Source organism: Suncus etruscus, chromosome X (assembly GCF_024139225.1).
Source record: "Suncus etruscus isolate mSunEtr1 chromosome X, mSunEtr1.pri.cur, whole genome shotgun sequence".
NCBI lineage: Eukaryota > Metazoa > Chordata > Mammalia > Eulipotyphla > Soricidae > Suncus > Suncus etruscus.
Window position 1 is genome coordinate 56,495,031 of NC_064868.1, and position 27,259 is coordinate 56,522,289.

Consider the following 27,259-nt stretch of genomic DNA (forward strand, 5'->3'; position numbering starts at 1 on the left):
CTTCATTTGCAGTAGTATAAACCACAATGATACAAAAAAAGAGAGGGCAGAGAGAAAGATAGATAATGCTGGATAGGGTGGGTGGGTGAGAGGGGAAACTGTTGACATTAGTGGATGAAAATGCACATTGGTGAAGGTTCTTAAATATTTTATGACTGTAACTAAATTAGGAACAACTTTTTCTGTCTAAAAATGTATTGCAAGGTTATTACCTTAATGTTTATATAAAATATATTAAAAATGTAAACTGAGTAAGGGAATAGTAAATATACAATGATAAAAGGCTCAAAAAACAGGCCTGCAGAACTAAAATATTTCCTAAATTGTGTTTATTTATGAATTTTATTCTATTTCATTGGTCTTTATATATACATTAATGACTGTTCAACACTATTGATTACTATATATTTGTGGAGAATTTGAAAGCTAACATTTATGTCTTTATTTTTTCCCTTAAAATTTGTTTGATTACTTGAAATATTATTTATATTTTATGAGTTTTTTGTTTATGTTAAATAAGAATTCAAACTGGAGATATAGTATTTTAGGTATGGTTAACTTTGCATTTTACATGGCTGATCTAGTTTCCATCCCTGCACAACACATGTTCCCCAGAGTCCCACCAGGTGTCACCCCTGAGTACAGTGCTAAATATAAGCACTGAATACTGTCATCTATGTCCCCAAACCAAAATCATGATCATCATTAGGTCTTTAATGTGGATCACATTAAATCTTTAAGTAATTTTGAACAACTCTAATATTTTAAAATACTAATCATTCCTGGAGCCTAAGAGATAGTATTGTTTAAAATAGCTTGCCTTGCATAAAATTTACCCTGGTTCAAATTCCTGGCACCAAATATTATTTCTTAGGCACAGAGTCTAGAAAGGTAAGTCTAGATAAGCCTAAGCTCAGAGCCTAGGTAAAACCTGTGCACCAATAGGTATGGCCCCAAACTAAAATATACAATATAAATTGTAATTAACTTAGGATATATTTGCTTATTATTGGGGAGTATATTTTTAAAATTCTATTTGTTATTACTATCTTTTCTGTTTTAAAACTTTCCCTTGATAAATCCTCTTTTATTTACACTGTCTCTCTTCCCTATTATTCAGGGCCAGTCATCCGGGCTGAGGTGGGTGACACCATTCATGTGACTTTTTATAACCGTGCCTCACAAACATTCAGCATACAGCCTCATGGTGTCTTTTATGAAAAAGACAACAAGGGAACTATATACAATGATGGTGAGCACAGAAACATCTAAAATAATGTGGTCATGGGGCTGGAGCGTGGCATCTTCAGATAGCAACAGTACACAAATAGGTGGGAGATAACAAATAGAGGAGATAATGAGAAAATATGCAAAATGATTTATATTGTATGGCTATGAAATGGATGAATATTAATATTCATACAAAATGAATGTGTATTAAATGAATGTATATTTAATGAACCAGAGCTGTGTTTAAGCAGAGATAACTATATTTATATTAATCATAATTATAGATAAAATCTGTCTATTATGAAATTTAAAATATATGGCAAATTATAATCTAGGCATCATATATCATACATCAATGTTTATAAAATGCAATTATGTAAAAATGAGAAAATATCAAATATGTACAGTTTGCATAATACTATTTTCACTTAACAGTATATTATGTTCATGTCACATTAATTATTAAGTACTTTATAAATGATATAATATTCTACATCTATACCTTGTTCTTTATTAGGAATTGAAGAGACTTCAGAAAGTCTCCAGACATATAAAATGTTATGGTAGAACTGGAATCCCAAATTTAGCATCTTTCTTTCTATACATTATTGTTTTCAATATTTAGTGTTGCTATTATTCCTGATTGTGTTCCAAAAATGCTTTGTAGTTTCTGATACTACAGAATTTGGAGCAAAGATAAAGTGTCCCATATTTCCTTGCAGGCTTATCTCACCATGGATTGGTGGCCAAGCCATTTGAGAAAGTAAAATACCACTGGATAGTTCCCCCTCAGGCTGGACCCACTGCTCAGGATCCTTCCTGTCTCACCTGGATGTATTTTTCTGCTGTGGATCCCATTCGAGATACAAATTCTGGCCTGGTAGGGCCTCTTCTTGTGTGCAAGGCAGGTGCCTTGGGTGCAGATGGCAAACAGGTATTATTAACAGATTTTTAACTGTAAATTCTATTAGAGGAAGGAGAAATCTGGATTACATAAGAGGAATTAATCATGAGTTTGCTTTCTATATGTGAATGAATGGTAAAAAGATATTGTACCAAAAGTGTATATTTAGTGAACTCATTACTTGTTATTTAATTTTCCTTCATCTCTATTACTTTCAATTTCATACATCGCTATGATTTCTCAATTTTTTAGGTATAACCAGATGTGCTCAGAGCTTATTCCCAGGTCTTTGCTCAGGGATGACTTCTTGGGATGGCCTAAGTATTATAGGCAGTGTTAGGAATTAAACCTGGTTTTGCCACATGCAAGCCAAGTACCTTTAACCTTCTACTATTTATCAGATCCCAATATGCCCATATTTAACTTCAGTTAAATATTTATTATTTATTAAGTATGCTATTTATTAAGTATGTTATTTATTAAGTGTTACTTATTCAGTATGTTCTGATATATGCCTGTCTTCTTTAAAACATAATTCATCATTATTTTTGGCAAGGGTCACCTTACAAGGTAATCATGGCTACTTCTGGCTCTGGTTTTGGCGTACATGTAACAGTAGAGAACTTACCTGATATATATATATATATATATATATATATATATCAGGCTTTATGTACTTTATATACTTTTGACATAAAATATCCATCATTTTAATCTATAATATTGGGGAAAATATTATCACTTTTTATTAATTCTTCCATTAAGAATTAACAATTGAAAAAATATTATGGGTTTCTAAAATGATTAAATTTTAAAATTCTTATAAAATTCTTAGGAATATAACAAAGTTATTAGAATGGGAGAAAGAACATCAAATTTTGTGGTAAAAATAAAATACATGGGCCCGGAGAGATAGCACAGTGGCATTTGCCTTGCAAGCAGCCAATCCAGGACCAAAGGTGGTTGGTTCGAATCCCGGTGTCTCATATGGTTCCCTGTGCCTGCCAGGAGCTATTTCTGAGCAGACAGCCAGGAGTAACCCCTGAGCACTGCCAGGTGTGGCCCAAAAACAAAACAAAACAAAAATAAAATACATGATAGTCTTTTTAAATAATACAGTGACAATATTTTGCTTCTTATTTTAGTGAAAGGATATAATGCAAATCATCTTCATTTCAGGATCCAGTTCTTGTTAAGAATGGTCATTACAATTATAATTGGCATACAGGTCCCTTCTCTGTTCTAAATGCACTCCACTGCTCTTTGTGGCAAACTTTTTGCCTTGAAGTAGTCTTTCAAGTCCTTGTAATTAATCTCTGAGGGCATTATTAACATCTTATTTTATTTTTTTATCCCACTAATGAGTGTGATAATTTTTGAAGATTTCTTGGGTTATATTTGTTAGTATTTTGATAAAGATCATTGCAACTGTGATGATCAAATATATTTGCCTGTAATTCTTTTCTGTTGTGTTTTCTCTGCTTTTGGTGTTATGGTGATGCTATCCTCAAAAACAGGGTTGGGAGTATATCTGTTCATTCAATGTTCTAGAAGACCCGGAAAATTTATTTCAGAAGGTACACTTCATGACTAGAAAGACTCCTCTTGTAATTTTATTTGGTCCTGGAGTTTTCTTGTTGGGAAGAATTTTTTATTCAGTTTTTTTTTGGGGGGGGGCCACATCCTTTTGATGCTCAGGGGTTACTCCTGGCTAAGTGCTCAGAAATTGCCCCTGGCTTGGGGGGACCATATGGGATGCCGGGGGATCGAACTGCCATCCTTCCTTGGCTAGCGCTTGCAAGACAGACACCTTACCTCTAGCGCCACCTTGCTGGCCCCATGGGAAGAATTTTGATTACATTCCAATTTACTAAATGGTGATATGACTCTCATGCATTACAAATCATCTTTTTGAAGGTAATATTATTTCAAGAAATTTGGGTTCAATTTTATAATAATTTTGACACTATTTCTCATAGTTTGTATATTTAGTCTATTGATATTTGATTTCTGTCACAGAATTATATGGTATTTTTTGTAGAAATTTGGTGTTTTTATGAGATTGCTTTGTCTTAAAGTAACTCTTTTAGTTCTTATTCTAAGTTTATTTTGAAACCATAAATTTCCTGAGATAAAACTTATCCATGAAACTGTGTAAATTTTCTTCAAGACTCATTGAGAATCTTGCTAGATAAAGTATTCTTGGTGAGACATACATTTATTTGAAAACTTTCACTATATCCTACCATGACCTTTGGACATAGAATGTTGCCTTTGGTAAACATGCTATAAATATTTAGGATGTTCCTTCGTGAATAATTTATTCTCTTATCCTGTTGCTTTAAGAATCTATATTATTTATATCTATAGCTTTGGTTTTCTCTATTGTTATTTGAATGTGTCTTAAATTATTGTTTCATATTTTAATATCTTTATTTAAGCACCTTGATAGCAAACATGATTGTAGTTGTATTTCAGTTATAAAAGGACACCCCCCCTTCACTAGTGCAACATTTCCATCACCAGTGTACCCCATCTCCCTCCTCCACCAACCTGTTTTTGAGAGAGGCATTTTACTTCACTCACTCATCGACATTATCATGGTAGATGCCAGTGTAGTTATTTCTCTAAATGCGCTCATCACTCTTTGTGGTGAGCTTCATATTGTGAGTCGGTCCTTCCAGTCCTCATCTAAATTGTCTTTGGGCATTATTACAATAATGTATTTATGTTTCTTAGAATCCATAAAATAGACTATTCTGTATATATCACTGTCCCTCTGACATATCACTCAGCAAAATAGATTTTATGTACATCCATGTATAGGAAAATTTTATGACTTTATTTATCCTGATGACTGAATAATATTTTATAATGTATATGTACCACAGACATTTTAGCCATTTATCTGATGAAGGGCATCTTGGTTGTTTCCACGTCTTGCTATAGTAAATAGTGTTGTAATGAATATAATTATGAAGACATTTTGTATTGTATTTTTGAGTACTATGGTAAATTCCTAGAAGTGGTATTGTGGATCAGATGAGAGCTCAATTTCCAGTTTTTTTTTTTTTTTTTTTTTTTTTTTTTGGTTTTTGGGCCACACCCGGCGGTGCTCAGGAATTACTCCTGGCTGTCAGCTCAGAAATAGCTCCTGGCAGGCACGGGGGACCATATGGGACACCGGGATTCGAACCAACCACCTTTGGTCCTGGATTGGCTGCTTGCAAGGCAAACGCCGCTGTGCTATCTCTCCGAGCCCATCCAGTTTTTTTTTTTTTTTTTTAAGAATTTTTATATTGTTTTCCATTAAGGCTGGACGAAAGGGCATTTGCACAAACAGTGAATGAGAGTTCCTTTTTCCCCACCTCACCGCCAGCACTGATGGTTCGTGTTCATTGTGATGTGTGCTAGTCTCTGTGGTGTGAGATGGTACTTCATTGTTGTTTTGATTTGGATATCCCTGATGATTAATGATGTGGATATTTTTTAATGTGCCTTTTGGCCATTTGTATTTCTTCTTTTAGAAAATGTTTATTTCTTCTCCCCATTTTTGGAAGGGGTTAGATTTTTTGTTGTTGTCAAGTTCTGTCAGTAACTTGTATATTTTTGATATTAGCTCCTTATCTTATGGGAATTGGGTCAATAGATTCTCTCAAACTGTGGGTATCTTAGGCATAATTTCCTTTGAGGTGCAGAAGATTCTCAGCTTTGTATAGTCCCATTTTTTTATGTGTACTTCCACTTCTTTGGACAGTGCTGTTTCTTCCTTGAAGTTGACATTAGTCTCAATGTCATGGAGTGTTTTACCTATATGTTCTTCTATATAATTTATGATTTCTGGTCTAATATGAAGGCATTTAATTTATTTGGATTTGCTTTTGTGATGGTGTTAGATGGCGGTCTGAGTTCACTTTTTTGATTGTGGCTGAGCAGTTATCCCAACACTACTTGTTGAAGAGGCTTTCTTTGCTCCATTTGCATTTTTTGCCCCTTTATCAAAGATTAATTGATTGTATGCCTGGGAAACTTTCTCTGAATACTCAAGTCTATTCCACTGATCTGAAGGTCTGTCTTTATTCCAATACCATGCTGTTTTAATGACTATAGTTTTGTAATAACATTTAAAGTTGGGGAAAGTGATGACTTCAATATTCCTTTTCCCAAGGGTTGCTCTAGCTATTTGTGGGTATTTATTGCTTCAAATGAATATCAGGAGTGTTTGAACCATATATTTGAAGAATGTCATGGTTATCCTTAGAGTAATTGCATTGAATTTATACAATGTTTTGTGGAGTATTGCTATTTTAATTATATCAATCCTCCCAATCCCAGAGCAGAGTATATGTCTCCATTTCTTTGAGTCCTATTTTATTTCTTGAAGCTGGGTTTTGTAGTTTTCTCTGTATAGTTCATTTACCTCTAGTTAATTTGACTCCAAGGTATTTGAGTTTGTGTAACACTAATGTGAATGGGATTGATTTTTTAACGTTCATTTCTTTTTTATTGGTATATAAGTAGGTCATTTATATTTTGTGTGTTAATTTTGTAGCATGCCACTTTGCTACTGTTTTTTAGAAGCTTTTTGTTAGAGTCTTTAGAGTTTTCTAAATAAAGTATCATGTCTTCTGCAAAGAGTGAGGGCTTGACGCCTTCCTTTCCTTTCTGGATGCTCTTGATATCTTTTTTTTTTTTTGCCTAATCGCTATGGTAAGAAATTCCATTAATATGTTGAATAGGAGTGGTGAGAGAGGGAAGACTTTTCTTGTACCAGATTTTAGAGGAAAAGGATTTAGTTTATCTCCATTGTGAATAACATTAGCCTTTGGCTTGTGATAGATGGCCGTGACTATGTTGAGAATAGTTCTTTTTATTTCTATTTTGATGAAAAATTTTTTTTATCTAGAATGGGTGTTGGACCTTATTTAATGCCTTATCTGCATCTTATTGATATGACCATGTGGTTTTTATTTTAATTTTTGTTGATATGGTATATTTTGTTGATTGATTTACTATGTTAAACAATCCTTGCATTCTTGAAGTGAAACCTACTTGGTCATTGTGTATGACCTTATTGATGAGGCATTGGATCCATTTGCCAGGATTTTGTTGATATTCAAAGGGTAATCAGATTACTTTGAGAAACTCTATGAAATGAGAACCTGGAAGAAAGGGATAAATTCTTGGACTCATATCTTCCATGTTTGAATTGGGATGATCTATTTTATCTAAACATACCCATAACTACTAAGGAAATTAAAATGGTAATCAAAAGTCTTCCCCAAAACAAAAGCCCAGGCCCACATGGATTACCAATCCTTTTAAGTTTCTTTCATAAAATTGAAGAAACAGTAACACTTCCAAATAGTTTTTATGAAGCTAACATTACATTGATACCAAAATGAGACAGAGATGCTGCAAAAAATGAAAAAAAAAAAAAAAGAAAACTACAGACCAATATCCCTGGTGAACATAAATACAAAGAACCTTGTCTTTATTTTTTATTTACATCTCCTTTAGTTTATATGATTCAGGAGTCCAGAATGTAGACAATGTTGTCTCCAGTTCTGGGCATTTTAACAATACCTTTCTTGTATCTTCATAATGATTTTATTACTGAACTCTGGGATGTCTATAGTTCTTATGTTGTTCTCTTGTATTCATCTGAATGTTGTCTTCTTAGCAGTTCATTATTTTAAAATTCTTCCATCTTCTACAGTATTCTGGAATTTTTATACTGATCATCTGAGCTCATTGATTCTGTACTGAGCAGCTGTTATGTTGTTGGGACATTCCAATTGGGACATTCCAGTTCATTTTTCATATTCCATACTACATTTTGCTATAGTAGGTTCTGTTTAACATTTTATTATTTGTGCTATTATACCATTATTTTGCTATTGCCCTCCTCCCCTGCCTCTAGTCTGTACTTGAGACAAGCATTCTATTTCTCTCTCACACTATCTTTGTCATGGTAGTAGCTATTGGAATTTTTTCTTTAACTGAACACACCACTCTTTCTCATAAGCTTCATATTATGGGCTAGTGCTTTCAGCCTGCATTTCTATTGTCCTTGGTATAATTACTTTACTAATTTGTATTTATTTATTTATTTATTTGGATTTTGGGTCATACCCAGCAGCGCTCGGGCATACTCCTGGCTCAACACTCAGAAATCGCTTCTGGCAGGCTCAGGGGACCACATGGGATGCCGGAATTTGAACAACCACCCTTCTGTATACAAGGCAAACACCCTACCTCCATGCTATCTCTCCAGTCTCTAACTTTTATTTTTTTAATTCCACATATGATTGAGACTTTTTATGTATATATCTCTCCCTCTAGCTCAGCATGATAGTCTACATGTTCATCAAGGTAAAGGCAAATTTAATGACTTCATTTACCGTAGCAGCTACTCCATTGTGTAGATGTATCTAAGTTTCTTTGTTTTTATTTTTTTTGGTTTTTTTTGGGGGGAGGAGCCACACCTGTTTGATGCTCAGGGGTTACTCCTGGCTAAGCGCTCAGAAATCGCCCCTGGCTTGGGGGGACCATATGGGACGCGGGGGGATCAAACTGCGGTCTTTCCTTGGCTAGTGCTTGCAAGGCAGACACCTTACCTCTAGGGCCACTTCACCGGCCCCGTACCTAAGTTTCTTTAGCCAGTCATTTATTGTCACTCATCTGGGTTGTTTCCAGATTCTGTATATTGAAAATAGTACTACAATGAACATAGGAGTGCAGAGGGCATTTTTGTATTGTGTTTTTATGTAACTAGGGTATATCCCTAGGAGTTTTTTGCTGAATCATATGGAAACTCAATTTAGAGCTTTTTGTTAATATCCAAATGATTTTTCAGAAAGGTTAGACTAAAGAGCATGCCCAGTAATATTTATGCCTGCACTGATTGTCATTGTTCTCTGTGAGGTGTGCCAGTTTCTGTGGTGTGAGATGATATCTCACTGTTATTTTGATTTGCAACTTCCTAGTGATCAGTGATTTAGAGCATTTTATCATATGCTTTATTGCCATTTGTATTTCTTCTTTTAGAAAATGTCAGTTCATTTCTTTTCCCCATTATTTGATAGCATTAGATTTTTTTTCTTGTTAAGTTCTGCCAATTCCTTGTATATCTTAGATATTAACCCCTTATCTGATGAGTTTTGGGTAAATAGTCTCTTCAATTCAGTGTGTGACCTTTTCAACATAGTTTCACTTTCCTTTGAAGTGCGGAAGCTTCTAAGTGTAATGTAGTTCTATTTGTTTTATCTTTTCTTCCACTTGTTTGGACATTGTTGTTTCCTCCTTGAAGATGCCTTTAGTTTCAATGTCATGGAGAAATTTGCCTATGTTTTTATCAACATAACTAACAATTTCAGGTGTGATATCAAAATCTATTTTGATTTGACCTTTGTGCGTGGTTTTAAACAGAAGTGTTAGTTTGCTTTTTTGCATGTGGCTGACCAGTTGTATCAAATCACCTATTTTTTTTTTTTTTTGGTTTTTGGGCCACACCCTGTGACGCTCAGGGGTTACTCCTGGCTATGCGCTCAGAAGTTGCTCCTGGCTTCTTGGGAGACCATATGGGACGCCGGGGGATCGAACTGCGGTCCGTCCTAGGCTAGCGCAGGCAAGGCAGGCACCTTACCTCCAGCGCCACCGCCCGGCCCCTCAAATCACCTATTGAGAGGCTTTCTTTGCTCCATTTTTTCTTGTCTTTTTATAAAATATATATTTATTGTATACCTGAGGTCATTCTCTGATTATAGAAGACTGTATCTTTGATATGTGGGTCTGTATTGATTACAATACTCTGAAGTTTTAATGACTATTATGTATTGGAAAGTGATATCTCTCATGTTCTCTTACTAAGAATTGCTTTAGTTGTTTGTGGGTGTTTATTCTTCCAAAAAATGTCAGGAGTGTTTGATCTACTTTTAATAATGTCATGGATAACCTTAGAGAGATTGCATTAAATCTGTATAAAGCTTTGGGTATTATTTCCATTTAAATTATGTTAATTTTCCTAATCCATAACAGGTTATATGTATCCATTCCATTGTATGCTATTTTGTTTCTTAAAGAAATATTTATAGATTTCTTTGTATATGTCCGTTACCTCTTTAGTTAATTTAATGGAATTTGAATTTCTGTGGTGCTATTGAGAATGAACTTTTTATTTTACTGTCTTTTTTTCTCTGTATTTTTGGGTGTTTTTGGGTGGTGGCACACCTGTTGACACTCAGTTGTTACTCCTGGCTATGCACTCAGAAATCGCTCCTGGTTTGGGAGACCATATGGTATGCTGGGGAATTAAACCGAGATCCATCCTAGGCTAGCGCCGGCAAGGCAGACACCTTACTGCTTGTGCCACCACTCCAGTCCCTATAAATATTATTTTTATAGATATTTTCTGAGAACTTATTTTATTTTTATTTTATTTAAAGAAAATGCATTACATAGTTGACATAGTTGACCATATACATTTGTTTCTAGTTAAGTGAGAGCAAAGCTATTTTTCATCTATATAATTTGTAATAATATTTTTATATAAGCACCTTGTTCACAAACATGTTTGTAGTTGGATTTCATTCATAAAAAGAACACTCCCCTTCCCCAGTGAAACATTGCAACCACCAATACTCCCAGTCCCCCTCCTCCCCTACACCCTGCCTGTATTCAAGACAGACATTCTACTTCTCTCACTCATATCATTGTTATGATAGTTGTTAATGTAAATATTTCTCTATCTGTTCTCACCACTCTTTGTGCTAAGTATCACATCCTGATCTAGTAATCCCAGCTTTCATCTCTAGTGTCTCTGAGTATTAATACAATGTCTTATATTTTTTAAATCTCATAGATGAGTGAGACTAATCTGAGTCTATCTCTCTTCATCTGAATTATTTCACTCAGCATATTTCCAAGTCATGCATGTATAGAACATTTTCATGACCTCATTTTACTGATGGCTGCATAGTATTCCAATGGGTACATGTACCACAGTTTCTTTAGCCACTCCTCTACTATAGGGCGTCTGGCTATTGTAAATAGTGCTGCAATGAATATAGGTGTAGAGAAGACATATTTGTATTGAGTTTGGTGTTCCTAGGATATATCCTTAGGAGTGGTAAAGCTGAATCATATGCCAGTTTTATTTTTAAGGAATGTCTCTATTGTTTTCCAGAACTGGATTAGATTACATTCCCAACAGCAGTGAGTGAAAGTTTATTTCTCTCCACAACCCTGCCAGCACTGATTAATCTTGTTCTTTTTGATTTGTGCCAGTCTCTGTGGCATGAAATGTATCTCATTGTTGTTTGGATTCACATCTCCCTGATATTAGTGATATGGACCATTTTTTTTTTCATGTGCCTTTTTGGCCATTTCTACTTCTTCTTTGAGAAAATGTTTGCTTATTTCTTCTCCCCATTTTTAATGGGGTTAGATAATTTTTCTTGTTAAGTTCTGTCAGTATCTTCTATACCTAATCTGATGGGTATTGGGTTAATATTTTCACCCAATTGGTGCTTGGCCTTTGTATTTTTATCAGTGTTTTTGAGGTACAGAAGCTATTCAGCTTAATATAGCATTCTAACATTCCTGGTCAAGATGTATGACCTTCTGATGAGGTATTGGATCCTACTTTCCAGGATTTTTTGAGGATCTTTGTAACTGTGTTCATCAGGAATATTGGTCTTTAGTTTTCCTTTTTTCTTTTCTTTTCTTTTCTTTCTTTCCTTTTCTTTCTTTTTTTCTTTTTTCTTTTTTCTTTTTTTTGGCAGTATCACTGCCTGATTTTGGCGTCAGGGTGATGTTAGCTTCATAAAACCTAATTATGTTTCTGGTTTTTTTTTTTCAGTTTCCTGAAAGAGCCTGAAAAGGATTGGTACTAATTGCTCTTGAAAAGTTTGAAAAAATTCATTAATAAATCCAACTGGGATTTTATTTTGGGGAATACTTTTGATTACTATTTTAATTTCTTCAGTAGTGATAGGTCTATTTAAGTGTTCTAAATCATACTGGTTCAACTGTGGAAGATTATGAGTCCAAGAATTTATCCATTTCTTCCAGGTTCTCTTGTTTTGTGGCATTAAGTCTATCAAACTAGTCTCTGATTATCTTTTAATCTTTATAGTATATGTAGTGATCTCTCCCTTTTCATTTCCAATTAGGTTTCTTAAATTTCTCTCTTTCTCTTTCTTTGTGAGCTTTGCTAGTGCTTATAAATCTTGTTTTTTATTTCAAAGAACCAACATTTGCCCTAGTTGATCTTTCAGATATTTTGGATTTCCACTTCATTGATTTCTGCTATAAGCTTTGTTTTTTCTTTCTGCCTATTTTTGGATCATTTTGTTAATCATTTTCTAATTTTATAAGCTGTGTCATTGTTATTTATGTAGGCCCTTCTTCCTTCCTGATGTGTGCTTGGAAAGATCAATTTTTCTCTCAGTACCGTTTTTGCTGTGTCTCATAAATTCTGACAATTTCTGTCTTCATTTTCATTTATTTCCAGGAATATTTTAATTTCCTCTTTGATTTTATCTCTGATCCACTGGTTATTCAGTAGTAAGCTCTTTAATTTTCAGGTGTTAAAGTCTTTCTTCTCTCTCCCTTTGTAGTTCACTTCTAATTCCAGTGCATTGTGATCTGAGATGTTAGTCTGTTCAATTTTTATCCTCTTAATTTTATGGAGATATGTTTTATGGACTAGCATTTGGTCTATCCTGGAGAATGACCCATGTACATTGGAGAAGAAGAATTTGTATACATTTTTTCTGGGGATGGAGTGTCTTACATATCTACAAGTTTACTTTCTTCCATTTCTCCTTTCAGAGCTAGTATATTATTGTTCTGTTTAAGCCCGGTTGACTTACGAAGAGGTTACAGGGTGGTGTTAATGTCTCTCACTATTATTGTGTTGATACTGATGTCTTTTTTTTAATTTTGTCAACAATTGTATTAGGAGTGAGTAAGAAATGGCTGGATGTGGGGGTTCCCAGGCAGAGAGCTGATTGCTCTACCTGCAGAGTCTCCACCCGGCTGTACTTCTTCTGAGGAAACTGAGGATCTCAAGGGAGCCCTGTCCTGTGCTCCTCTGTTTTTCCTGAATTCTTGAAGCTCTCCTCAGAGTCCTGGGAAGGGAACCCCAAAAATACTGCATTCTGAAGCTGCCCAGCAAGCGAGTGAAAACTACGCCTGCCCAGTGGGGCCCGACTGTGAAAAATTGTGAGTGATGCTTGTGTGTGTCTGTCTACTATCCTGTTGCATGAACCTCTTGGGAGTGGGCCAAAAAGAGGCTCCAGCAGAGAACTTAGCACCGCTTTGCTAAGAGGCTGTGCACTCTAAGAAAAGAACACCATCGCAACAAGAAGAAAAAACCACACTAAGAACTGTGCTGGATCACAGAAGCAAGCATTTCTCTCTAGACTGTCTTCTCTGCTGCATGATCAGGCCTAAGAGTTGATCCTGTGTGAGGCTTCATCCACAGAGGACTCCCCTCCCTTAGAGGAAAGTCGACCCATCCAGAAAGGGCGAAGCCAGAGAAGTGTGCTGCCTGCATCATATAACCAATGAATACCACCACAACATGTAGAAAAACACACAATACAAGTGTGACAATGGGGAAACAACACAGGCCAGCATCAGACATGAATGAAGAATGAATCAGAGAATGAAGATGACAATTCTGATGACAAGATAATGACCAACCAACGAATCAACCTCTCAGATAAGAACTTTAGACAAGCAATATGGAAGATGCTCAATGAAATCAAAGAAACCATGCATCAAGTTGAACAGAACACTAATAAGAACCAAGAAAATATGAAGACAGAAATCACAAAACTCCAAACTGAAATAACATGTCAACTAAGAGGCCTGAAAAAGTCAGTAAACGAAGTGAATGACAAAATGGATAAGCTCTGGGACAGGGTATCAGAAGCTGAGAATAGACTTGGTGCTGTGGAAGATGAGATTCATAACAATTCCATACAGCAGGAGAAATTGGAAAAAAACTTAAAGCAAATGAACAGACAATGGAAAAATTAGTCAAAGAATGGGAACAGATGAAGATAGAAATCTATGATAAGATCAACAGAAACAACTTAAGAATCATTGGAGTCCCAGAGACCCAGGAAGAAAATTTCCAGGAAGAATCAACAGTCAAGGACATCATTAAAGAGAAACTTCCAGAGCTCAAGAATATATGTGATCAAATCCTGCATGCTCGAAGAGTACCAACCAAAAGAGACCCCAGAAAAACCACCCCAAGACACATCCTAGTCACAATGACAAATCCCACAGATAGAGACAGAATTCTGAAAACAGCAAGATAAAAAAGGAAATTATATTCAAGCAAGCATCCTTGAGATTTACAGCAGACCTGTCACCAGAAACACTCAATGCCAGAAAGCAGTGGTGGGATATTGTGACAAGACTGAATGAAATGAATGCTTCACCTAGAATACTGTACCCAGCAAAACACACTTTCCGGTTTGACGGAAGAATATATGGTTTCACAGACAAAAAACAGCTCAGAAACTTTACAGACTCAAAACCAGTCTTAAGAGAAAAACTGAAAGACCTAATTTAAGACAAGACTAACCAAAAGACACACCAAATTTTGATATAAAGATGGCATTAAATCCCAGGACAATTCTTTCTCTCAATATCAATGGACTAAATGCACCAGTCAAGAGACACAGAGTGGCTAAATGGATCAAAAAACTCAATCCAACCTTCTGCTGCCTACAACAATTCTATTAAATATTTTCTGGTCCCTCATTGACAGATATATTTTAGGGTTGTGCTTTTTTACTCTTATTCATATCCTTTGATTATTATGAAATGTCCATCTTTGTTTCTAATAAATTTGCTGCTCAGAAATTTTGTCAGTTAATACTAATATGGTTCTCCAGCTTTTTTTTATTTAAACATCTTGATTACATACATGATTATGTTTGGGTTTCAGTCATGTAAAGAACACCACCCATCACCAGTGCAACATTCCCATCACCAATGTCCCAAGTCTCCCTCCTCCCCACCCGACCCCCTCCTGTACTCTAAACAGGCTCTCCATTTTCCTCATACATTCTAGTATTAGGGCAGTTCAAAATGTAGTTATTTCTCTAACTAAACTCATCACTCTTTGTGGTGAGCTTCCTGAGGTAAGCTGGAACTTCTAGCTCTTTTCTCTTTTGTGTCTGAAAATTGTTATTGCAAGAATGTCTTTCATTTTTCTTAAAACCCATAGATGAGTGAGACCATTCTGCGTTTTTCTCTTTCTCTCTGACTTATTTCACTCAGCATAATAGATTCCGTGTACATCCATGTATAGGAAAATTTCATGACTTCATCTCTCCTGACAGCTGCATAATATTCCATTGTGTATATGGACCACAATTTCTTTAGCCATTCGTCTGTTGAAGGGCATCTGGGTTGTTTCCAGAGTCTTGCTATGGTAAAAAGTGCTGCAATGAATATAGGTGTAAGGAAAGGGTTTTTGTATTGTATTTTTGTGTTCCTAGGGTATATTGCTAGGAGTGGTATAGCTGGATCGTATGGGAGCTCAATTTCCAGTTTTTGGAGAAATCTCCATATCGCTTTCCATAAAGATTGAACTAGATGGCACTCCCAACAGCAGTGGATAAGAGTTCCTTTCTCTCCACATCCCCGCCAACACTGTTTGTTCTCATTCTTTGTGATGTGTGCCATTCTCTGTGGTGTGAGGTGGTATCTCATCGTTGTTTTGATTTGCATCTCTCTGATTATTAGTGATGTGGAGCATTTTTTCATGTGTCTTTTGGCCATTTGTATTTCTTGTTTGTCAAAGTGTCTGTTCATTTCTTCTCCCCATTTTTTGAAGGGATTAGATGTATTTTTCTTGTAAAGTTCTGTCAGTGCCTTGTATATTTTGGAGATTAGCCCCTTATCTGATGGGTATTGAGTGAATAGTTTCTCCCACTCAGTGGGTGGCTCTTGTATCCTGGGCACTATTTCCTTTGAGGTGCAGAAGCTTCTCAGCTTAATATATTCCCATCTGTTAATCTCTGCTTTCACTTGCTTGGAGAGTGCAGTTTCCTCCTTGAATATGCCTGTAATGTCCTGGAGTGTTTTGCCTATGTGTTGTTGTATATATCTTATGGTTTTGGGTCTGATATCGAGGTCTTTAATCCATTTGGATTTTACCTTCGTACATGATGTTAGCTGGGGATCTAATTTCAATTTTTTGCAAGTGGCTATTCAGTTGTGCCAACACCACTTGTTGAAGAGGCTTTCCCTGTTCCATTTAGGATTTCCTGCTCCTTTATCAAAAATTAGGTGATTGTATGTCTGGGTAACATTTTCTGAGTATTTTAGCCTATTGCACTGATATGAGGGCCTGTCCTTATTCCAATACCATGCTGTTTTGATAACTATTGCTTTGTAGTACATTTTAAAGTTGGGGAAAGTAATTCCTCCCATATTCTTTTTCCCAATGATTGCTTAAGCTATTCTAGGGTGCTTATTGTTCCAAATGAATTTCAAAAGTGCCTGATCCACTTCTTTGCAGAATGTCATCGGTATCTTTAGAGGGATAGCATTAAATCTGTATAATGCCTTGGGGAGTATTGCCATTTTGATGATGTTAATCCTGCCAATCCATGAGCAGGGTATGTGTTTCCATTTCCTTGTGTCCTCTCTTATTTCTTGGAGCAGAGTTTTATAGCTTTCTTTGTATAGGTCCTTCACATTTTTAGTCAAGTTGACTCCAATATATTTGAGTTTGTGTGGCACTCTTGTGAATGGGATTGTCTTCCTGACTTCCATCTCTTCCTTATCATTATTGGTGTATAAAAAGGCCATTGATTTTTGTGTGTTAATTTTGTAGCCTCCCACCTTGCTATATGACTCTATTGTTTCTAGAAGCTTTTTGGTAGAGTCTTTAGGGTTTGCTAAGTAGAGTATCATGTCATCTGCAAACAGTGAGAGCTTGACTTCTTCCTTTCCTATCTGGATTCCCTTGATATTTTTTCTTGCCTAATCGCTATAGCAAGTACTTCCACTGCTATGTTGAATAGGAGTGATGAGGGAGGACAGTCTTGTCTTGTGCCAGAATTTAGAGGGAAGGCTTTTAGTTTTTCTCCTTTGAGGATAATATTTGCCACAGGCTTGTGGTAGATGGCCTTAACTATATTGGGAAAGGTTACTTCCATTCCCATCTTGCTGAGAGTTTTGATCAAGAATGGTGTTGGACCTTATCAAATGCTTTCTCTGCAACTATTCATATGATCATGTGGTTTTTATTTTTCTTGTTATTGATGTTGTGTATTATGTTGATAGATTTACGGATGTTAAATCATCCTTGCATTCCTGGGATAAAACCTACTTGATTGTAGTGGATGATCTTTTTTTTTTTTTTTTTTTTTTTTGGTTTTTGGGCCACACCCGGTAACGCTCAGGGGTTACTCCTGGCTATGTGCTCAGAAGTCGCTCCTGGCTTGGGGGACCATATGGGACACCGGGGGATCGAACCGCAGTCCGTCCAAGGCTAGCGCAGGCAAGGCAGGCACCTTACCTTTAGCGCCACCGCCTGGCCCAGTGGATGATCTTCTTAATGAGGCATTGAATCCTATTTGCCTGGATTTTGTTGAGGATCTTTGCATCTGCATTCATCAGCGATATAGGTCTGTAACTTTTTTTTTTGTAGCATCTGTGTCTGGTTTTTGTATCAAGGTGGTGTTGGCTTCATAGAAGCTGTTTGTAAGTGTTTCTGTTTGTTCAATTTCATGAAACAGTCTTGCCAGGATTGGTAGTAGTTCCTCTTGGAAAGTTTGAAAGAATTCATTAGTGAATCCATCTGGGCCTGGGCTTTTGTTTTTCGGCAGACACTTGATTACCATTTTAATTTCATCAATGGTGATGGGGGTGTTTAGATATGCTACATCCTCTTCCTTCAACCGTGGAAGACTATAAGAGTCGAAGAATTTATCCATTTCTTTCCGGTTCTCATTTTTAGTGGCATAGAGTCTCTCAAAGTAGTTTCTGATTACCCTTTGAATCTCTGTCATATCAGTAGTGATCTGTCCTTTTTCATTCCTAATACGAGTTATCAAGTTTTTCTATCTTTCTTTCTTTTTTAGGTTTTCCAGTGGTCTATCAATCTTGTTCATTTTTTCAAAGAACCAACTTCTGCTTTTGTTGATCTTTCAGATTGTTTTTTGGGTTTCCACTTCGTTGATTTCTTCTCTCAGCTTTGTTATCTCCTTCTGTCTTTCTAATTTTGGGTCCTTTTGTTGAGCACTTTCTAGTTCTATTAGCTGTGTCATTAAGCTACTCAGGTAAGCTCCTTCTTCCTTCCTGATGTGTGCTTGCAAAGCTATAAATTTTCCTCTCAGTACTGCTTTTGCAGTGTTCCATAAGTTCTGATAGTTTGTGTCTTTATTGTCATTTGTTTCTAGGAACTTTTTGATTTCCTCCTTGATTTTATCTCAGAACCACTGGTTATTGAGCATGAGGCTGTTTAACTTCTAGGTGTTAAAGTTTTTCTTCTGAGTCCCTTTGGAATCAGAAATAATTTCAGAGCGAAGGTAGTCTGCAAAATTTTCATTCTCTTGATATTATGGAGGTATGTTTTATGTGCCAGTATGTAGTCTATCCTGGAGAATGTCCCATGTACATTAGAGAAGAATGTGTACCCAGGTTTCTGGGGATGGAGTGTCCTATATATATCCACTAGGCCTCTTTCTTCCATTTCTCTCCTCAGGTCTAGTATATTCTTGTTTAGTTTAAGTCTGGTTGTCCTATCCAGTGTTGACAAAGCTGTGTTGAGGTCCCCCACAATTATTGTCTTGTAGTTGATATTATTTTTCAGATTTGTCAACAGTTGTATTAAATATTTTGCTGGCCCCTCATTCGGTGCATATATGTTTAGGAGAGTTATTTCTTCCTGCTCTACATACCCCTTTATTAATATAAAATGTCCATCTTCGTTCCTTACAACCTTCCTGAGTATAAAGTTTGCATTATCTGATATTAGTATGGCCACTCCAGCTTTTTTATGGGTGTTGTTTGCTAGGATAATTTTTTCCAGCCTTTTATTTTGAGTCTATGTTTGTTCTGACTATTCAGGTGCGTTTCTTTTAGGCAGCAGAAGGTTGGATTGCGTTTTTTGATCCATTTCGCCACTTTGTGTCTCTTGACTGGTGCATTTAGTCCATTGACGTTGAGAGAAAGAATTGTCCTGGGATTTAATGCCATCTTCATATCAAAATTTGGTGTGTCTTTTGGTTAGTCTTGTCTTAAATTAGGTCTTCAGTTTTTCTCTTAAAACTGGTTTTGAGTCTGTAAAGTTTCTGAGCTGTTTTTTGTCTGTGAAACTATGTATTCTTCTGTCAAGCCGGAAAGTGAGTTTTGCTGTGTACAGTATTCTAGGTGAAGCATTCATTTCATTCAGTCTTGTCACAATATCCCACCACTACTTTCTGGCATTGAGTGTTTCTGGTGACAGGTCTTCTGTAAATCTCAAGGATGCTTGCTTGAACGTAATTTCCCCTTTTGATCTTGCTATTTACAGAATTCTCTCTTTATCTGTGGGATTTGTCATTGTGACTCAGATGTGTCTTGGGGTGATTTTTCTGGGGTCTCTTTTGGTTGGTACTCTTCGAGCATGCAGGATTTGATCACATATATTCTTGAGCTCTGGAAGTTTCTCTTTAATGATATTCTTGACCATTGATTCTTCCTGGAAATTTTCTTCATGTGTCTCTGGGACTCCAATGATTCTTAAGTTGTTTTTGTTGATCTTATCATAGACTTTTATTTTCATCTGTTCGTATTTGACTAATTTTTCCATTGTCTGTTCATTAGCTTTAAGTTTTTTTTTCCAATCTCTCCTGCTGTATGGAATTGTTATTTATCTCATCTTCCACAGCACCAAGTCTATTCTCAGCTTCTGATACCCTGTCCCAGAGCTTATCCATTTTGTCATTCACTTCGTTTACTGACTTTTTCAGACCTGTTAGTTGACATGTCATTTTAATTTGGAGTTTTGTGATTTCTGTCTTCATATTTTCTTGGTTCTTATTAGTGTTCTGTTCATCTTGATCCATGGTTTCTTTGAGTTTGTTGAGGATCTTCCATATTGCTAGTTTAAAGTCCTTATCTGAGAGGTTAATTAGTTGGTTGGACATTATCTGGTCATCAGAATTGTCATCTTCATTCTCTATGTCTGATGCTGGCCTGCATTGTTTCCCCATTGCCAACTTGTATTGTGGGTTTTTCTAGGTGTTTTGGTGGTGTTCCTTGGCTATATGATGCAGGCAGCACACTCCTCTGGCTCCGCCCTTTCTGGATGGGCCGACTTGCCTCTAAGGGAGGGGAGTCCTCAGTGGATGAAGCCTCAAACTGGATCAAATCTTAGGCCCGAGCATGCAACAGAGAAAACAGTCCAGAGAGAAATGCTTGTTTCTGTGATCCAGCACAGTTCTTTGTGTGATTTTTTCTTCTTGTTGCAATGGTGTTCTTTTTTTAGAAAGAGTGCATGGCCACATAGGGAAATGAAGCGGCCTTTCTCTGCTGGAGCCTCTTTTTGGCCCACTCCCAAGAGGTTCACGCAAGAGGACAGTAGACAGATACACAGAGGCAGCACTCACAGTTTTTCACAGTTGGGCCCCACTGGGCAGGCATAGTTTTGTGGATTTTCCCAGCCTGATGTCACAAATAGGGGACCCAGCTTCTGCAAAGCTTAGCAGGTTTTTATGTTCTGGAGTCCCGCCCTGAAAATGGCCTCTGGGAGAGCGAGTTTTCTGGAGCCTCTTTTCGCTCCACTCCCAAGAGGTTCACACAAGAGGACAGTAGACAGATACACAGAGGCAGCACTCACAGTTTTTCACAGTCGTGCCCCACTGGGCAGGCGTAGTTTCGTGGATTTTCCCAGCGTGATGTCACAAACAGGGGACCCGGCTTCTGCAAAGCTTAGCCTGTTTTTATGTTCTGGAGTCCCGCCCTGAAAATGGCCTTTGGGCGAGCGAGTTTTCTGGAGTCTCTTTTAGGCTCACTCCCAAGAGGGTCATGCAAGAGGACAGTAGACAGATACACAGAGGCAGCACTCACAGTTTTTCACAGTCGGGCCCCACTGGGCAGGCGTAATTTCGTGGATTTTCCCAGCCTGGTGTCACAAACAGGGGACCTGGCTTCTGCAAAGCTTAGCTGGTTTTTCTCACTCCAGCTTTTTTTTTTTTTTTTTTTTAGGCCACACCCGGTGATGCTCAGGGGTTACTCCTGGCTGTCTGCTCTGAAATTGCTCCTGGCAGGCACGGGGGACCATATGGGACACCGGGATTTGAACCAACCACCTTTGGTCCTGGATTGGCTGCTTGCAAGGCAAACACCGCTGTGCTATCTCTCCGGGCCCTCACTCCAGCTTTTTAAAGGAGTTCTTTCCTTAGATGTTTGTCCTCCAACTTTAATTCTGAGTCTGTTTGTTCTATTTAATTTTGTTTTTTGTAGTCAGCAGAACATTGGATTCTGATTTTTCATCCATTTTTCTACTCTGTATCTCTTATCTTGTGCAATTTGTCCATTGACATTGAGAGAAATAAGTGACATGGTGTTTACTGTCATCTTTATATAGGCATTTTATGTGTCTTTTGTTCTATCTTGTCATAAAGTACATCTTTCAGTTTGCTTTGTAAGGCTAGTTTATAATCTGTAATGTTTCTAAGCTGTTGTTTATCAGTGAAGTTATGTGTACTTCCTTTAAACCTAAAAGTGAGTCTGGCTGGTTGCAGGATTCTAGGCAATGCCTTCATTTCGTTGATTTTCGTCACTATATCCCACCATTGCCTTCTGACCTTTAGGGTTTCTTGTGACAGGTCTGCTGTAAATATTCAGGAGAATCTTTTGAATGTAATTTTCCTTTTTGATATTGCTGATTTCAGTATTCTATCCTGAACTATTTGATTCGTTATTGTGTCTAGAATGTCTTGGGGTACTTTTCTTCAGGTCTCTTTTAGCTGGTATTCGAGCATGTAGGATTCAGTTGCATGCAGTACTTAGTTCTGGGATTTCCTCTACAATGATGTCCTTGACTGGTGATTTTTCCTGGGTATTTTCTTCCTAGAGTTCTGGGACTCCTATTATTCTTATGTTGTTTCCATTGAGTTTGTCAAAGACTTCTATTTTCCTCTCTTCACACTCTTTAAGGATATATTCTATTGTCTGATCATTTGCTATAAGGCTCTTTTCCAATCTCTTCTCTTGTATGGAGTTTTTCTGCATCTCATCTTCTAGCTCACTGATTCAGTCCTCAGCTGCTCTTACTCTGCTAAAGATTTTAATTTCATCTACTGAGTTTTTCGTCATGTTATTTCTGTTTATAGCTTTCTAATTTCTATCTTTATATCTTCTTGATTCTTATTTGAGTTTTGTTCAGGTCAATGCATTTGCTTTAATTTCTATGAGGATCCTCCATATGTCTTCTCTAAATTCCTTTATGAGAGACTAAATATATAGATGACACTTTTTGGGTCACCACAGCTGCCACCTTAATTCTCTGTGCATGGTGTTGGCCTGCATTGTTTCCCCATTGTCATGTCAGTAGTATGGTGTTTTCTATATATTGTGATGGAGTTTATTGGTTAGGAGATGTTTGCAGCCAGAAAGAAAACAGAGCCTCTGTATTTATTTATGTATAAGATAGTCATTGACTGTAGTATGTTAATTTTTAGCCTTCCATTTTGCCTTATAAATCAATTTCTTTTTGAGGCTTTTTAGTAGAGTCTTTAGAATTTCTAAATATATTATCATGCCATCTGCAAACAGTGAGAATTTGATCTTCATTTCCTATCCGGATTTATTGATTATTTTGGCTTATTTGCTATGACAAGTACTTCCAGTAATATATTGAATAGGAATGGTGATAGGTAGCAACCTTATCTTGTGTCAGATTTTAAATGAAAGGCTCTTAGTTTTTCTCCATTGAATATAATATTCATGGGCTTGTTGTAAATGTCCTTAACTATATAAAAATTGCCTTCCATTTCCATCTTTTTGATAGTTTTTATCATAAGTGGATATTGGATTATGAGTTCTCTGCTTCTATTAATATAATAATTTGGATTTTATTTTTAGTTTTGTTGATGTGGTTTATTACATTTATTGACATGCATATGTTAAAACATCCTTGCATGTCTAGAATGAATCCTACTTGATCATGGTGTTTGACCTTCTTTATAAGGCATTGCATCCTCTTTTCTAAGATTCTATTGAGGATCATTGAGTCTGTGTTTATCAGGAATATTAGTCCTTAGTTCTCTTTTTTGTGGCATCTCTGGATATGTTTGGTATCAGGTTAATATTAGCTTCATAAAAACTTTTTGTCAGTGTTTCTGTTTCTTTGATTTCTTGTAAGTACCTGAAAATGATTGGTGGAAGGTTCTCTTGAAAAGATTGGAAAAATTCATTAGTGAATCCATCTGTGCCTGGGCTTTTATTTTTGGGAAGGCTTTTGATTATCATTTTGTATTCCTCAATAGTGACGGGTCAATATAGAAATGTTAGATCATCATTTTTAATCCTGATAGGTTATGAGTCCAATAAGTTATCAATTTCTTCCAGGTTCTCATGTTCTATGGCAACGTTTCTCAAAGTAGTCTCTGAATATCCTTTGATTACTGTAGTATCAATAATAATCTCTCCCTTTTCATTTCTAATTCTATTTATTAAATTTCTCTTCCTTTCTTTTTTTTTTTTTTTGGTTGTTGTTTTTGGGCCACACCCGTTTGACGCTCAGGGGTTACTCCTGGCTATGCGCTCAGAAATTGCTCCTGGCTTGGGGGTCTCTATGGGACACGGGGGGATCGAACCGCGGTCCTACGCTAGCACTTGCAAGGCAGACACCTTACCTCTAGCGCCACCTTCCCGGCCCCAAATTTCTCTTCCTTTCTGAGGTTTGCTAGTGATTCATCAATCTTGTTTATTTTACAGAAAACCAACTCTTCTTTCATTGATATCCTGCATTGATTTTTGGATTTGCAGTTTATAAATATCTGCTCTCAGATTTATATTTTCCTTCTGTCTACCAATTTTTGGTTCATTTTGTTTTTCACTTTCCAATTTTATAAACTGTACCATTTTTGGGGGGCCACACCCGTTTGATACTCAAGGGTTACTCCTGGCTAAGCGCTCAGAAATTGCCCCTGGCCTGGGGAAACCATATGGGATGCCCGGGGATCGAATCACGGTCCTTCCTTGGCTAGCGCTTTCAAGGCAGACACCTTACCTTTAGCGCCACCTTGTGGGCCCCTATAAACTGTACCATGAAGTTTTTCATGTATGCCCTTCTTTTTTGATGAGTGCTTGCAAAGTTATAATTTATCCTCTTAGTTCATTTTAGCTGTCCCACAAATTCTCATAATTTGTGTCTTAGTTCATATTTGTTTCCAGGAATCTTTTGATTTCCTCTCTCACCCAATCATTATTTAGTAATGAGCTGTTTAATTTCTAGGTGTTGAAATTTTCCTCTGTCATTATTTACTTCTAATTTCAATGCATTATGTTATGATAAGGTAGTTTGTACAACTTTTGTCTTCTTTAATCTATGTAGCTGTGTTTCGTAGGCCAGCATGTCGTCTATTATGGAGAATGACTATGTGTATTGGAGAAGAATATGCATCTAGTTTTATGTGGATAGAGAGCTCTCTATATAGTTACTAGGCCAATTTCTTTCCTTTTTTCCTGTCTGAGCTACTTTATTCTTGTTAGTTTTCATCCTGGTTGACTTATCAAGGACAGGGTCATGTTGAAATCTTCCAATATTATTGTGTTACTATTAATGTCTTCCTTTAAATTTGTCATCGTTTTTTAAAAATATTTTTCTGATCCCTCATTTGTGTACATATATGTTTAGAAATTTGATTTTTTATGTTTTATATATACATGCTTATTAAGAAATGATCAGGTTTGTTCATTAAAACAGTTTTACACCTAAAATCTGTCGTATAATATTAGTATGGCCACTAGAGCCTTTTTTTTTGGCCACACCTGGTGAAGCTCAAGGGTTACTGCAGGCTATGTGCTCAGAAATCGCTCCTGGCATGAGAGACCATGTGGGGTGCTGGGGGATTGAACCGAGGTCCATCGCAGGTTAGCCACAAACAAGGCACATGCCTTACCTTTTGCACCACCACTCCTGCCCCACACTACAGCCTTTTTAAAGGTTATTGTTGCTTGAATGATTATTTTTCCACATTTGACTTTGAGAATATATTTGTTCTTATTATACAGATATGCTTATTGTAGAAGAAAAACATTAGATTCACATTTTTATCGGTTTTTTCATTCTGTGTCTCATAGCTGGTGGATTTAGTCCATTGACTTTGAGAGAGAAAATTGGAAAGGGATTCAGTGTCATCTCCTAATAAAAATTTTGTGTGTTTATTAAGTTGTCTTGTCTTAAAGTATGACTTTCAGTTTTTCCATTAAGTCTGGGATTGAGTTTGTTAAGTTTCTGAGCTTTTGTTTATTCATGAAGCTGTGTATCCTTCCTTCATACCTAAATGCATGTTTGGCTACTTGAAGTATTCTTGGTGATGCATGAATTTTGTTGAGATTTGTCACTATCCCACAACTAACTTCCAGCCTTGAGGGTTTATTGAAACAGATATGCTGTAAATCTTAAGGATACTTCTTTAATTGTAATTTATTTTTTATTCTTACTGCTTAAAATTTTCCTTTCTTGTCACTGTGACTAGGATGTCTTCTGGTGCTTTTCTTTGGATCTCTTTTAGCTGGTACTCTTTGGGCATGGACGATTTGGTTGCTTGCACCATTTAGCTTTGGGAGTTTCTCTGCAATGCTGTCTTAAATTATTGATGTATCATGTGTGTTTTTTCCCCACTGTTTCTCTTGGTCTGCAATGATTTTTATGTTGTTTCTGTTGAGCTTATTAAAAACTTAATTTTTTTTCTCTTCACATTTGTTGAGGAGTTTTAATTTTTTTTCTCTTCACATTCATTGAGGAGTTTTCCTGTTGCCTGAGCATTCGTTATAAGGCTCTTTATACAACCTCATGTATTCATGTTGGATAAATATGGAATTGTTATACATCTCATCTTTCATCTCACTTTTTATATCAGCCACTGTTTATCTGTTAAAGAAGCTTCCCAGTGATGTTTGTATTTTGCCTACTAAGTTTTTCAGTTCTGTTTTTTCAATTTGAAGTTTTTTTTATTTCTACTCTCTTATTCTCTTGATTCTTTTTTTTTTAAATGTCAGTTTTTTCCATGCCTTTTTATTTCTATGAATATTCTTATTATTTCCTCTCTAAATTCTTATCTCAGAGGCTAAATAGGTGGTTAAAATTTTCGGGTCATCAGAGTTACCATCTTCTTTCTCTAAGCATGGTGGAGGCCTTCTTTTCTCCCCATAGTCACGGTTGCAGTGTGGTGTTTTCTATGTCCCTTGCTGGGGTTCATTTACTAGGAGGAGATTGTACCACAGATTGGAGAAGAGTGGAGTGGAGCTGTCATAACCGTTTTGCCATTTGATTGAGCTGTGTCCATTCATAGGCAGGTGCAGATGTGTTTTCAGGGCACCGGAGCCATGACCAACACTGCTGCTGCTGTTGCTGGGAATTAAGTTCCATTCATGTGGGTTTTCCCCGCGAGTTGTATCCATTGACATCGGACACCGACATGTCTTCTGGTGTCAATGCTGTGGCCACTGCTGCTGCTGTCACCAGGATGTTGGCTCAGTCCCCTGTAAATTTTTGCATCAAGCTGTGTCAGTTCTCTTGGAAGATGCCAGCATATATCCCCCACCCTTGAGTCTTATTGGTTGTCCATTCCATCACTTCTTTGAGTTCCTTGAACATCACCGGCATTTTCTCTCTAAAGTCCTTATCAGAAAGGTTATATCACTAAGTATTGTATGGTTTTGCTTTGTTATCTCATTATCAATTTTGCTGTCTGTTGATATTTAGTATATGTTGTTCTGTGGCTCATGGAGTGGAAGAAATGCAGAGTTACATAGTGAAGTTGAGTGGCCATACAATCTTCTTGGTTGCAAAATAACGTGGGTGCAAAACGGTAAATTAGCGTAGTAAATGAGACTCTGCTGCCACTTTGTCGTCAGTTTCAGTTC

The 27,259-nt window shown here is 36.6% G+C and overlaps 1 protein-coding gene across 6 annotated transcripts in view; it reads left to right on the forward strand.

The window, feature by feature from the left end:
* The window catches only part of HEPH (hephaestin), a 209,663-nt gene that overhangs the window by 62,357 nt on the left and 120,047 nt on the right, over window positions 1-27,259 (forward strand). For 3 of the 6 annotated variants that reach the window (XM_049767166.1, XM_049767170.1, XM_049767168.1), the window contains exons 8-9: window positions 1,121-1,252; window positions 1,953-2,164. In XM_049767166.1, the coding sequence (XP_049623123.1) occupies window positions 1,121-1,252; window positions 1,953-2,164 (344 nt within the window). The remainder of the gene's footprint in view (window positions 1-1,120; window positions 1,253-1,952; window positions 2,165-27,259) is intronic. The other 3 variants (XM_049767171.1, XM_049767172.1, XM_049767167.1) reach the window with 2 other exon arrangements.